The 14,892-nt window shown below is 43.2% G+C and overlaps 1 protein-coding gene across 1 annotated transcript; it reads right to left on the bottom strand.

The window, feature by feature from the left end:
• Nucleotides 1-10,776: 10,776 nt before the first annotated feature.
• Nucleotides 10,777-13,413, bottom strand: LOC125527369 (uncharacterized). Its single transcript, XM_087516973.1, has 3 exons — nucleotides 12,497-13,413; nucleotides 10,926-12,400; nucleotides 10,777-10,838 (listed from the first exon to the last, which is right to left on the bottom strand). The coding sequence occupies exons 1-3, from the start codon at nucleotides 13,411-13,413 to the stop codon at nucleotides 10,777-10,779; spliced, it is 2,454 nt and encodes an 817-aa protein (XP_087373099.1).
• Nucleotides 13,414-14,892: the final 1,479 nt, after the last annotated feature.

Genomic DNA, 14,892 nt, shown 5'->3' with positions numbered 1-14,892 from the left:
AGGCAAATGAGCTAATTAACTTGGTAGTGGGTTCAATCTCAACCACTATATATAAAGCTAGCTGGGTGGCATACGACGGCATTAGGGCTGGAATTCGAGCCGAGTCGAGCCAGACTCGCTAAAGCTCGTATCATTAACGAGCTAACTCGACTCGACTCGTTACTATAACGAGCTTGAATCTAAGATTGGCTCGACTCGTATAACTCGCGAGCTGACTCGTTTAGCTTGCTAAGCTCGTTAATGATATGAACATAAAAGCTTGCAAATATGGTAAAAATGATTACTTGGGAATGTAAAATATACATATTAAACATGTACAATGTTCACAAACAAGTGTAAGCATGTACGAGTTTAACTTACAATTGTCAGTACCATCAAGTCAGTACCATGTACATGGCCATTGACCAGAAATAATTGTACATGACCACAATGATCAACAAGTTAGTAACATATACATGACCAAATAATTGTAATTTCCTTTAACATCTAGGCGTTGTGTTGTGCGCATGGAACGAAGGGTGCTTGGGTGACCTTTTGTACCGAGTCTAACGAGTTAGACGAGTACTCGTGAGATTGGCTCGTTTAACTCGTTTTATAAACGATCTTAAATTAAAGCTTGGCTCGACTTGTTATTATTCGAGTTCGAGTCGATTCGAGCCGAGTCACGATCCACTCGTTTAGCTCGCGAGCTTCGAGTTTTTTTTTCAGCCCTAGACGGCATAATTATTAGTTGATTAACAAGGGATCTCGTCTGTTCCGCTAATAAACTAAAAATGTCTTTGTCATACAACTCAATCAGGTCTTGCCTAGTCTCTATTTACGTGTTCTTATTTCTGCGAGGTGTGTCCCTCTTTTTCAGAAAATGTGTTTCAGTACACATCATCGGCCATGAAAATCTTTGTTTCATTATTCATTGAGAGAAGCAAGAGTGCACTTGTTGCATTTTCCCTGATTTGTAAGCATATTAACTGCTTCGAGAATTAATGTTCAGAAACGTCAATGTGCACACGGGCGCCATACACACTTTCGATGGTAACATTGTCTCCCACTAAAAGAATGATCGTCCTTAACCAGACACTTAGGGCCTGTTCGGAACCCCTCCGCTCCGCGAGGCCGCTCCCGGAGCTGACAGAGTTCTAGTTAAAAAGTGGAGAGCCAGCGAAACAGTACTCCCGAGATTCTCAATTTTCACGAAGCGGGCGGACTGCCGAACAGCGCCTTAGCATTTGTTAAACCTATGGGTTGATTCGTAGTGGACTAGAGGTATGACCATCCTCATAATCATCTGATCACATGTTGTAGTATGTTTTTTTTTGTAATTCTTTCTAAGTTTAGTACTTCCACTTTTTAAATTTGTGATAGGAACGGCGAAAAAGAGAAAGTGCTATACTATTCAACTACGACGATACAGATCCTAGAGCCTAGTTAATTTTAAATAAAAACAGTGTTTAAAAGTCTCAAAATTATCTGAAAGAATTTACATGTACATAAAAATGTGATCTATGTACTTTAAAAGTTACATCTTAATTTTTTTCCTTGTTGGGCTAAACTAATTTCTCATTGTACCTTGTAAACCAAACATATTTTATAATAGGTGGTCACAGTAATGTATAACCTTCTCTACATATGGGAAAAATGAAAAGGAGGGAATTTTGCCTCATCAATTAATTAAGAAGAAGAGAATTGCCTAGTTAATTTACGGAAAACCGAATGGATGGACTACAAGCGGACTACATAATGTTGCTCGAGAACTAAAATGTCACTCTCTGTCCAAATACTCCTACTTTATATCAATATGTGTGTATTGAAGGTTTATGCGGTAGTACAAATTAAAATGCACAAACATGTTATTGAAAGTGAATGTTCAAACCTTTACATTTACACTTGGAAAAACAAAGGAGGGAGGTTCATATTAAATTATTGCGAAAGAATTAGCAACGAATCCTTCCATTGGAAAGGCATGGAAATGTTGTAAGGGGATGCTTTCTCATTGTGTATATCGACGCTTAGTCTGTGTTGTTCAATTTGATGTGCTAAACTCACTGTTTGAAGAGTTGGCGGCATTTCCCCCCTAACTTCCACCTGATATTTATGCCATTGGATTTAGATCCAAGGGTGCACCTATCTTCTTCCTCTAACTCTTCTTGTTCCTAGTGAACCGCCGCCGCCGTGATCCAACCTAGACTCTAGCGGAGTGGCAATGCCACCAACTTCACATCATCATTGTCTTTAGCTTCTCATATCAGGTTGTGCTCCACACGGGCTAATCAGGATCGCAATCTAAGCCGCAAGGGTGTGAGGTGCGCATATAGCTACGGATGGAAAAAAGAGTCTCTTGATGGATAAGTAGTATGTTAAAAAAAATCAATAACCTGCTCTGGGCGAACCAAAGTTCAATGTTACAAGAATTACAATGTAGTGCCGGTGCGGGTGAAGAGGTTGTAACACCAAGACATAGTGTGTTGCAAGTTATTGGTTCCAAAGCATGAAGTCAAGTACAATGGTGAGAATTGTGACTCGTTGTGGAAAACTTTACCATTGGGTGAGTCCCAAAAGAGGATGTACAGGAGGAGCGGTAACGTCCTAAACCTGCCGAACAGAGGTCGGTGCAGGTAACCCTAACTACCCCGTACTTGCTCAGACCGCGGAGAGGTGGTGAAGAGGTGGATTGTGTTCATACTTTACAAATGCTTTTCCAATTCAATGAAAGTTGTTTAAATGTTTGAACTTACAAATCTAGCTCTCACCTCAAACTTTTGGCCGCCACACAACTTTTATCCTAGGTCCGTGCCAACTGTATGCTTACCCCTGTTTGTTTCAGCTCCAAGGACCAAAATCAACGTTGAAAAAGCTGAATATGAAACAAACAACTATTTCGAACCAGCTTTTCCAGTGAAGCTAATTCAAGCCATTTTCAGTGTATTTCCTTGAAGCATGTCCCGGTGTACTTCAGTGGCAAAGATGATTCTGCGGATCAGGTTTGCCAGTGAAGCGAGTCCACAGCTAATTCGACAACAGAAATTGAAACTGAAACAAGCAAGGCTTATAAAGGTGTGCCCACAGTTTCCTTTTTCTTTCAAGAGAGTTGCATGTGCTATATATTTTTCTCTTAGTTTAGCACACGGATTTACACTGCCTTTAGCGAGCCCTGCACCAAAAAACGCAAGTGGGCGACGGTAAGCTACAAAAACAGATGGCGGGATGGCATTTGTCCCAGGAAAGGTGCCCGGGATATTAGTCGGTTTTTGCTTGGCTGGAGAGATAAGCTGGCAGAGCATATAGCCTAGCGGCATAGATTATAGAAACCTAAACCTATCGGGTTAATTAGCGCCGGATGCGACAGCTGAATTAGTCGCATCGTTACGAGCAAAGCTCGAATCCATCTTTAACTATCACTTTTTCTTCTTCCCGAAGCGTCTCTGATCAGCTCGTGCGTGCGCACCGCGGCCGTATGCGTACGTACACCGTGCGAGGCGACTGTTTCGTCGCGCGCTAGCTGCTGGTTCAATTGATCGGGGTGCGTCACCGACAGGGCTAGCTGCCTATAGCTCGGAGAAGATTAAACAACTGGAGAAGATTAAACAAGTAAATTAGGCAAGGACATTTCATATTTGGAGCCTTTCAACAAAACGTCACAAGGGACGCCATGTTGGCTCGTCTGCACCGGCACAGCACGATCAGGCGGCGAGGAAACCCCCGTGTTCGATCGTCGACAGTTAATGCTTTACTTCTCTCCCTCCATCGTGGACAAGAGCAAAGCATCCTGTCGATGTAAACGAGAGCTGCTAATATGCCGTACGACGTACGTACGTATGCAAAATGCATGCATGCATGCATGCATGCCAAGCGATCATGCCTGGGAAGGAAATGCATGTGTGGCGTACGTATGTGTTGAAGTGGCCGGACACGTACTACTACGAGTACTTTAATAATTATTTACTCCTACGTACAACGATGGTACTCCTACACGGTTTTACGTAGAGTAGTGTGAAGTACAGGTGCTATAGAAGGGCTTTGCTATATATATCTACGTAATAGTCCAACATAATCTTACGTGAAAGCTAGTTTGGCATGATACGATTGAATGAAAATATGGCCCAGGCTCCACCCGCGAAATGGGGGTAGGGTGGGGGGCGGCGAGAGAGAAGTAGATTAAGAAGGTTACGTAAGGTTAAGTAGATTTTTTTTTGCCAAAGACTTTTCCCCTAGGGTTACCTAGGGTCTACCTTGTCCTCCGGCGGCGCCGTCGGAGTCCACGTACTTTCACCACCGATCTGCCGAGTTCTCGCGGGCGTGGGTCTCCACAACCGGGGCGTTCGAGTTCGGAGGCTGCATGGGCGATTCAGGAGGAGAGTTTCCTGTGGGAGGGATGAAGGAAGCGGGGAAGGAGATACGATCTGATGAGGAGGTCGCTGGTAGAGGGAGATCGGGGCGTGACCAATCCACAGATGCAATCGGTGGGGAGGCTGGGGGACTGCAGGGGAGCCAGGCGGATGAGGATCTGAAGGAGGATGACGGGTTGGGCTGGGATTACTTTGCCCCTGAGCCAACCATAGAAGACGCGTTTGAAGGCATGAATCTGCATGGAGAGGAAGAAGAAGATTTAGACCTATCGGGGGAGGTTGATGATCTGATCAGGGAGGTTCGGTGGTTGGCCTTGTTTAGGGTTCATACCTTGAGAACCTTTAGTCATGATGCTCTGCTAAACTCTATGCGGAATGCTTGGGCATGTGCACAAGGGGTGACTTTCAATATTAAGGGCCCGAATCTATTTTTGGCTCAATGTCATTGTCTTGGTGATTGGAAAAGGGTGATGGAGGGAGGGCCATGGCAGTTTCGAAGAGATCCAGTTGTTCTTGTGGAGTACGATGGTTTTACAAATGTTGCTGAGTATGCACTGGATATGTATCCATTATGGGCTCGTATCAAAGGATTACTAGATGGTCTCACACGGAAGAAGGAGCTGGCGGAGAAGGTAGCAAAGAAAGTTGGAAATCCCCCATTCACTGTTATTGTTAATGAAGGGAAGATAAATCCATCTAACCACCTTCGGGTGAGAGTTTTTGTGAATGTTAAGGAGCCACTCGTGAGGTTTGTGCCAATTACTTTGAAGGAGAGGAAGAAGTACCCTGTTAGTTACGAGAAGCTACCGGATTTCTGTTTTTTCTGTGGCTGTATGGGACACGTGGTGGAGGAGTGTGGGGATGGTATTCATGATCCCAGGTCCTGTGAATGGGGTGATTGGCTGCACTGGAGTAATGAACCCACTGGGGGCGTGGGTGCTGGCAGAGGCGGGAGTTGGGCGGGGTCTGGGAGGGGAGGGGGAAATACAGGAGCAAGGGGTCGCGGTGGTAGAGGAGAAGGAGCGGGGGCGGAGGTAGAGGTGGCCGGACTTCAGATATGGGGCAAGGGAGTGGAACAAACAATGGGTTCACGAGCGTTGCCTTTGGTCAAGAAGCTGTGAGAGGAGAAGATGGAAAGAATGTGCGGAAAAGACTGATAAATGGTGATGGATCTATAAATGTCAGAGGACAAGAAGTACCCAATCTGAAGGGCAAAGTGTCTAACACAGTCTTATTGCTTGAGAATGGCACTGTAGTGGGGACTTCTGAGGGTACGGGAGCTGGTAACTCAACTCCTGGGAAGGTTCCAATAGTCAAGAGACGTCAGGCATGGCGTTTATTGACTAGACCGGACAGCTTGCGTGCCCAGGTTCTAAAGGCTAGATATTACCCCCATGGCAACCTTGAGGACACGGTTTTCTCAGGTAATGCTTCGTCTTCGTGGCAAGCAATAAGTCATGGGCTGGACCTTCTGAAGAAAGGCTTAATTTGGAGGGTTGGTAATGGACGCAGTATAAGGGTGTGGAGAGACAATTGGATCCCAAGACCGTACTCTTACAAACCAGTGTCGCAACAGGGCCGATGTCGCATCCGGTTTGTGTCCGGCTTGCTTAATGACAATGGTTCTTGGAATTTGGAGATACTGCGACAGTATTTTGTTCCAGCTGATGTGGAAGAAATCTTAAAGATAAGGGCGTCGCCCAGGCTCGGAGAGGACGTGATTTCATGGGGCCCTGGAAACCACGGAATTTTCATGGTCAAATCAGCTTATTCTTTGGCCTTTGATGAAGCTAACAGAGATAGGGCAGAGGCGTCCAGTTCATCACCGGACGGTAGTAGACAATGCTGGCAATTCATTTGGAAGTGCAAGGTACCCCCTACAGTGCGTAACTTTGCTTGGAGATTGGCGGTTGATTCTTTATCGACGTGGAAGAATAAGCATAAAATTGGTTTGGAGCATCACGGTACATGTCCTGTATGCGGCATGGAGGAGGAGGACAACTTCCATCCTTTTATTCGTTGTCAGTTTGGACATGATCTATATGTTTCAATGGCTGCGAGTTGGCGCATCCCTGCACTGGAGTCTATACAGAATGTTGGGAAGGAATGGATTCTTCATGTTTTAGCCCCGCTGGATGAGGTTCAGAGATGCATGTTGCTGTTGATTTTTTGGAGAAGTTGGTTCGTTCGTAATGAGGTAACACATGCGAAGCCTGCTCCACCGTTGGCAGTATCCGTCAGCTTTCTTCAGAGGTATTTGGACGAGTTAATTGGAGTTAGAACTAATGCCCAGTGTGATCCAGTAAAAGGAAAACTAACTATTTCTTATGACCTAGTTAATCTTAAAGGAAAGGCTCCTGTACAGGAGTCAGCCTGGGTCCTGCCGCGCCCTGGATGGGTTAAGCTGAATACTGATGGTGCTTTCTCGTTGGTCGATGGAGCAGGTGCTGGGATGATCTTACGTGATAGTGCAGGCAGTATAATTTTTTCAGCCTGCAGATCCCTGTTCTCTTGCAGGGATGCATTGGAATCGGAGCTATGCGCATGTATGGAAGAATTGTCTTTTGCGATCCAAAGATAGGACCTTCTGATAGAAGTCGAGATGGACTCAAGTACTGCAGTGGCTATGATCACAAGAGTGGAGACGGACCGGTCGATCTATGCTTCTCTGGTGGCAGAAATTAAGTACTTACTTAGTCTTCGGATTTCTTGTATTACTCTTGTTCCTCGGTGTCAGAATAAGGCGAGCGATAAACTAGCTAGTTTTGCTAGAGCCGAGGGTCGGACAATTACGTGGGCTGGGTCAGGCTCGGATGAGGTAGTGTCGATTGTCCGAGATGATTGTAAGAACTTTATAATTGAGTAATGCAAGTGTTTTTCCCGCACAAAAAAGTAGATCTTTACGTAGATGTAGGACTACTGGCTGTAGAATGCTTATCGCTGGTACTATTACGATTTACGTGGGAGGACTGGTGGAGTAGGACAAGAGAGCTTTCACGCAAACATAAAAAAGAACTAGGACAAGAGCATCCGTGCAGTTTCTTATTGGCCTCGCACATCGTTTCCAAAAGACCGGGCCTGGTAATTCCATCGTGTTGCTTTCAAGGAATTTTGGGAATTTGGTATAGCATGATGCGACATGCATGGCAGTATGGCACATGCTAAGAGCACGAGTGAGGTACGTGGACGTGCAACCATGGGTAAAAAATGACATGCACGTCACTGAGTGAAACAAACATCAACACCGGCAGATAGATATGGTGGGAATATGGCAAATCATCGGTGTAAAATTATACAGCCGCGACCCGGTCGATTGCGCATGTACGTACGAGAACGCACGGAGATTTGGTCGTGCTTCCAAGCACACGCACGCCCGGAGAGGGAAAGGTTTGGTGGTGCATGCATGGCCGTGTGTGTGCATGAGTCCGAGATTTATTGTTGTCTTGATGAGTTCTCTTATGCTAGTGAAGCACAATTTTCATGGCTTTGTTATAAACTAGTACGTTTGATTTGGTACGAGAATTGGTCCATTCACGACTCTATTTGTCATCATGTATCACAGTGTACTAGTTTTAAACTTTTCCGATTCGACGCAGGGTCTCCACAAAATATGACAAAGCGGCCGAGCTACTTTTGTCGGCATAGTAAGCATCTTTCGAGGTTGTACAAGAAGAAGAAGAAGAAGAAGAAGAAGAAGAAGAAGAAGAAGAAGAAAAATAAAATCGCATGCTATGTTTGAATGTGATGCGCTTGACGTTCATTAGGTTATGGTATGCCTTCCACCAATGCTACGCCCGTGTGTATGGAATAAACTTGGTATGGGGCACCTTTGCTCAGACGGAGCGTTGTATCCATGATGGGGGGAGACATTTTGTGTTGTCAGGAGATGACTCGCCGAAGCGATAAAGCCCCTAATAATCCATAGAACCCGCCAAACTCTTATGCTTCTTCTATTACCGACTCAACAAATCAGTCGGGGGAGAGCGTAAGTTTGTGCTAGAGGAGGGTGTTAGTTAAAAACACAATAGCTATATGTAAATTGATTGAATTTGCAATTTGGATATGTTAATTTTGTGAAACGAAGAAAGTTGGAGAAAAAAGAAAGGGTGACTATTGGATCTTAATATAATGGCCCAGAAAAGTGGCTTACCTAAAATAAATTTTCTCCGAATTTACATATACCTGGTCCTGTTTAAAATTCAAGGGGCGGGGCGGGGGGGGGGGGGGGGGGGGGGTGTACATGCAATCCTATAACCTCTTTTTCGCGACTGTAGCATTACCGATTCAAGACCATACTCGTCTCATTAGGGAGATCTAGCAATAGCCAAGCTCTTCTTGCATCTACCAAGTTGAATGTCCCATGTTCCAAAACCATAGGCTTCATTCGGACTTTGGTCAGATCACCTTGTGTTCACCGTTTTCCGCAACCCACCAATATTATTGTGTCTTCTTTGTCAGGTCGTCACAAAGCGGTAAGTTAAACACACTTATGACACAGGTGGTGCATTACTTGGGGTATGGTGGCTGAGCCACAACTTCCATTAAAACCATTTTGTCACCATGTACCCCCCCCCCCCCCCCTCCTGTCTTTTGCTCAATTTAGCATCAGTTTTTAAAACCTGCCCTTATTCATTATTTCTTGAGTAACAAGTAGCCCATGATATTTAGGGCAAAAGTACTTCCTCCGTCCAAAAATTAGTGTCTCAACTTTGTACTAACTTTAGTACAGAGTTGTACTAAAGTTGAGACACTTATTTTGGGATGGAGGGTGTACATTAATAAAGGCTCAACACCTCTTTATGTCAATTAAAAGAAACCTGGGCAGCTGTCACCGAACAAGATGGAGTATTTACAAGGGTTGATAAGTTGCAACATGGCTTTCTGATATATGTATTTGGGTCATCCTTGATGATGGCAGCTTGATCCACATTGGCTCTTGGCAAATGCATAGTCATCTCTAAAGAGCATATGTAAAATCTCATATGCATTTCAACAAACTTTGCACCAGCTCCAAACTAGTAATCTGAACAACACTGTGCACTAAACAGGATATGACATCATGTTGCTGAAAGGGGTAAAAATGGAGAAAATGGGCCATCTTATTGGGATTTGGATGAAGGAAATCTTATTGTGATTTGGATGAAGGAATTATTGTAGAAAGTTCCAGTTAAACTTCGCTAAGTAGTGCACTCATGTCATACACCTCATAATCCAAAAATCCACTTCGATGGGAAACTCGGGTTGAGAAATACATTTTCAAGAAAAATCTAGTCCACATGATCATAGACTTTAGACAAATGAAGTTTGTACTTTAAGCACATTGAGATGTATTGGGGTTTCTTTTTGTACTGAATATGATGGATAAAATTGAATGCAATGAGCATCCTTTCAGAAGACATTCTCCCCGCTATAACAACATCGATTCTTAAAGATGAAATCCATCAACATCAGTCGGAGTGGGTTGACGGTTAATTAGTTATATATGACGCACATTGTTTTACCGTGTAGACAGCGATCAATCGACGTAACGTTATTTTCATCCATGGTTTTTATTGAACTAAAGAACAAGATTATCTTGTGCAAACCAAACACATATTGTGCACGAAAAAATTGTCTATGCGAGGCTCTAAAATAATATATATGCAAGGCGAGCTGTCATTTTTATATACAATGTCTTCATACTGGCAAGAATTACATATGTAAACTTGTATATTTAGTAAAAAAAAGTCTGCTATTTTGGTCACCATGTTTAGAGTTTTGGAGGCAGGACAAAATCGACCTGGTCGCTTTCAGGATATAATTAAAACTGCGTATTTCTTGTTAGCATGACTATATGTAATTCATAAACACGTAACTGATCCTTTGTGTAAATAAACTAAGGCTAGTAGCAACAATCACACTGCCGTCACTAGTGACGCTCGAAGATCAACTATGCAGCCATTCGTATGCCTCAAAAAGGACCCAACCATGCATGCATATGTTCGTTACTAGTTATCCGTTGGTACCACCAATGTAAGCAGTTTATTTTTATGGAATCCGTCTGAGTTTCTGACCTCGAACATTGCAGTGCAATGTCACAGTAAGCACAGCCCTTGGATCACAATTGGACGCATAGGACGGTACCAATTCGATGCAATATTTCCTTTAGGCACTTAAACTCATTGAGGCCATTTCAGTGCACCATTTACTTGTACCCAGTGGCGGACCCAGGAATTGTTGACGCCCCAGGCGAACAACTAATGGCTAAAAACTACCTAGAAAAAACTTCAATTTCAAGGCATACAAGAATCAATCTATGTTTTGCATAACTAATAAGAAACCAAACATGATATTCAATGGCAGCATTTGTTCCATAATGGGTCAACTAATAAAGCAAGACAAATCAAAAGACAATATGTGGTATAGATAAATGATACAGAAGATTGATACCAAATTAAATGATTGGTTGATCCGAGCCTCCCATGACTACATCTTCAAGAGCAGACATCGCTAAACCTTCAATCATCAATTTTGAAATGCGAATCAGTGCATAATATAGCAGGCAAAACTAATTAACAATAGATGCAAAAAGTGAAAACTTACGTGTAGGACGAGGCAAAACACCTTTACGTGTGCGATAACCTTGAAATCGCTCAATGATCTTGGATTCTTCGATACTAACAAATACATCTCTCTCAATGTAACATACCATTCTATGATTCATCCAATCATCACCTATTTTGTTCCTCAATCCGGTCTTGATAATGCTCATTGCTGAGAATTCCCTTTCCACGGTTGCGGTTGCAACAGGTAAAATCAATGCTAACTCAACCAGACGGTAAACTAAGGGAAAAGTTGTGTGCATATCACTTTTAACCATATTCATGGCAAGATGACCAAGATCATTGCAATTCATCAAATGTGGATCACCTCTTGCTTCCCGAATGAATGAGTCTAGTTGGTTTCTAAGGACAAAAGTAACTTCATATGTAGAGAAATCAGCAGCATACATATTAGCAAGATCTACTAGCTTGTCTTCATTATAATTGGCAAATGAATTCTTGGGGTCAAGACAAGCAATGCATCTCAACAATTGAGTAGACCTTTCAGCAAAGCGGTTGTTCAACTCCACAATAAGCTGATCATGCAACACATTGAATATTTCAAATTTGAAATGATGGTTGTAAGTTACCATTTGCCCACCCCAAGACCTTGAACGGCCATTAGCAGTTCTTGTATCTTCCATATTTGGCACTACAATGTTGAATTTGACACAAAAGTCTGTTACCTCTTTGAAGAGCTCATCCCAACCATTCTGCCTTATCTCTTGAATATCCTCCAATGTGGTTTTAATCAATCCCACAACACGTACAATATTTTGATTTTTCAATTGCAAGCATTGTGACAGATTGTTAGTCTTGCCCAATAATCTAATCATAAGATGCAATATGAGAAAAAATTCAAAAGACTCCATGTGCTTTATCAACCCCGCAGCTGTGGTTCTTTGGGCAACATTATTTGCATCATTGTGTAAATTTTCTAATACCTTTAGAACTGGTTTCCACATCTCAACAAGACGACACAATGTTTTATGATGTGATCCCCACCGTGTATCACCAGGTCTTGCAAGGTTAGTTAGTTGGTTTTTCCCTTTTCCCTCAAGAAGTTCCCCGGACTCTATTTGGCGTACTATTTCATCATGTTGCTCTTGGGCTAACTGATCATGTCTTTTACAAGAAGCATTAACAATGTTAACAACCATGCTTGTGTACTCAAAAAAATCCCTTACTGATGAACAACACTTGGCAACAGCAACAACCACTAATTGTAACTGGTGGGCAAAACAATGTATATAATGAGCATAAGGATTTTCCTCCAAGATCAATCTTTGCAACCCATGAAATTCCCCTCTCATGTTTGAAGCCCCATCATAACCCTGCCATCTCAAATTAGACATAGATAAGCCAAGATTACCAAGCATACCATCCAAAGCTACCTTCAGTGAAGTTGCTTTAGTGTCAGGAACATGCTCAACTGCCATGAATCTCTCAATCACCTCCCCTCGTTTGCCGAGATACCTACAAAAGACAAAGGACCATGATTAATATATAAGAACTTTAAGAAAAATACACCTATAAGGCTACAATAACACACACACAAGCAAATGTACTGACCTCAAACACATAGCCATTTGCTCCTTCATAGATGCATCTCTGGACTCATCAACAAGTAATGCAAATTTACTATCTCCAATCTCCTCAAGAATGGCACTGGTGGTCTCTTTTGCACAAGCCTTGCATAAATCCTTTTGTATCTTATGTGATGTCAGCTTATGGTTATCTCCCGCATCCCCAAATAATTTTGCCACCTTTGGGTCTTTCTTTATGAACAAGTCCAACAACTCTTTAAAGTTACCCTTATTCATTGAGCTAGTAGACTCATCATGACCACGAAAAGCAAGAGCTTGTAGTATCAAAAATTTGACAATACCCAATATAATCAAGAGACGGGCTTTGTATTCTTCTTCTTGCTTCTGAGAACCCCTATCAAAGACATGTGGCAGATTTTGTCTTTGATTTTTGAAATCCTCATAATGTTGCCTAGATTTATTATGAGCACTATCATGCTTGCCAACATGTTGATTAAAAACTTTAGGTCCATCCTTCCAAGATTTGAATCCATTTCTCATGAATGCTTCAATACCATAGTTTTCAGCTCTTGGTTGCTTAAACAGAAAACAATAAAAGCAAAAGGCTGATCTTTTTTCAATGCTATATTCCAACCAGCCACGATGATCATTGAACCAATAGTTATGAAAGCTCCTACCATTTATCTTTTCATATGTATGATTAGTTGGTTGGCAAGGACCCATACTAATGTACTCCCTTCTAGCAAGATCTCTAATGTCTGGATCTAACTCCTCAATTGGTATTCTCTTACCGGGGTCAGATTCAACATCACCGGGTTTGAGTTCAGCTCTAACATTAGGGGCAGATTCAACATCAGTTGTTTGAGCTGAAGGACCCGTTTCTGCGGCTTCGGTGGTTCGAACTTGAAAGAAAGAATTCAATGTCTTGTTTCTTTTGCTCATCTTGAGCTCCTGTAAAAATTTAGAGAAACAAAAATTTCTCAATGTCAATATTGGTATCTAACAAACATCTAAAAAACAGACAAACAGTGGCATTTAGCAACTAAAATCATCATCATCCAATCAAGACAATGGCATCTATAAAAAAAAACAGGGCATCAGGCCATCAAAATTATACTGAGAAAGTGACTACCTCGCTGGACACCGGGCCGGGCAGCCTGTAGGCTGCAGCTTCGCACGGCCGCGCCCTAGCCGGGTTCGCTGCCTCGCGCTCTCGCCGCCTCGCAGGACGTCGGACACGGCGAACTGCACAGCAGCCGCAACCCGCAGCGCCGCAGCGGTAGCGGCACAACCGAGGGGGCGGGGGAGGGGGGGCTGAAACGGGGGGGCGCTCGAAGGGGGATCCGTGGGCACTGCCGGACGGAGGCAAGAAGCTGACCGGCGACGACGGGTGGCGACCGGCGACGGCGGGCGGCGACCGGTGACGACTTAGGGTTCATCGGGTCCAGAATGAGTCGGGGGCAGAGCGTCTGGTCGTGCGGCGGTGCGGCGGTGCGGGCGAGTTGGCCTGGGCGGCCTGCCGGCTGGGCCTTTTCGCCTGGGCTGCCTGGGCTTGGACCTGGGCTGCGCCCCAGGCCAAAGTTTTTTTAATTTAGGCCTATGATTTTTTCCATGCCCCAAGCAATGGCCTGGGCTGCCTGGGCCCAAATCCGCCCATGCTTGTACCCGCTCTTGTAAGTTTGCAGGGCTTATCGACCTTACATTTTTTCTCCTAATTTGTTATTCTCACTTTTATTCGTCTCAGTCAACTGATTAAATTTTGAGGTATATTAAATCGCCAATGGTTAAAAGAAAGTTGGTCAATGTATGTAAGTGTTTCTAATCATTTAGTGCCCATGCATGCATGCACTGTGGTTTTTGACGATACAAGCGCGCTAATTGGGTAGTTACGGAAACTATGAAATTTGTTCCCCCGGTCGTGATCATCTTGGTTGCTGAGATTTTTATTTGTATAGGCCTAACAAACCAGAAAAGGTGAAGCAGTACCAAAATCATATCCTTCACTTACTCGATCTAGGACTGAGATTTAAGAAGATCCGACAATCATATGTTTCGAGGGATTTTATTATAATTCTTAGTTTTGAAAATCGAACTTGAATCTCCGTGTTTTTTAAAGCACGTGCATTTATTATAAAACTAAGAATTACAATCAAATCCCTCAGAAACAGCTTCTCTCGACGGTAATGTGTTTTGGAAGACAAAATTCTTCCAAGGCTTCAATAAAGACACCACAATTGGATCAGAGCGCTAACCACTCGGACACTTGCACAGACTTGATTACTAATAGAGCTCGAGGGAACCCCTTGAATCACTAACCTAAAAAGACATACTTGGGCTAGGGATGATCCCCTAGAAGTGCATGTTGTCGACACAATAACTTTGTCATATTGCTGAAGAAATATTCTAATTCACAAAAAATCA

Source organism: Triticum urartu, chromosome 3A, assembly GCF_056163025.1.
Source record: "Triticum urartu cultivar PI428250 chromosome 3A, HENAU_Tu73, whole genome shotgun sequence".
NCBI classification, from domain to species: Eukaryota; Viridiplantae; Streptophyta; class Magnoliopsida; order Poales; family Poaceae; genus Triticum; species Triticum urartu.
The sequence above is the reverse complement of the archived record's forward strand: the minus strand, read 5'-3'. Positions and strand labels throughout refer to the sequence as shown.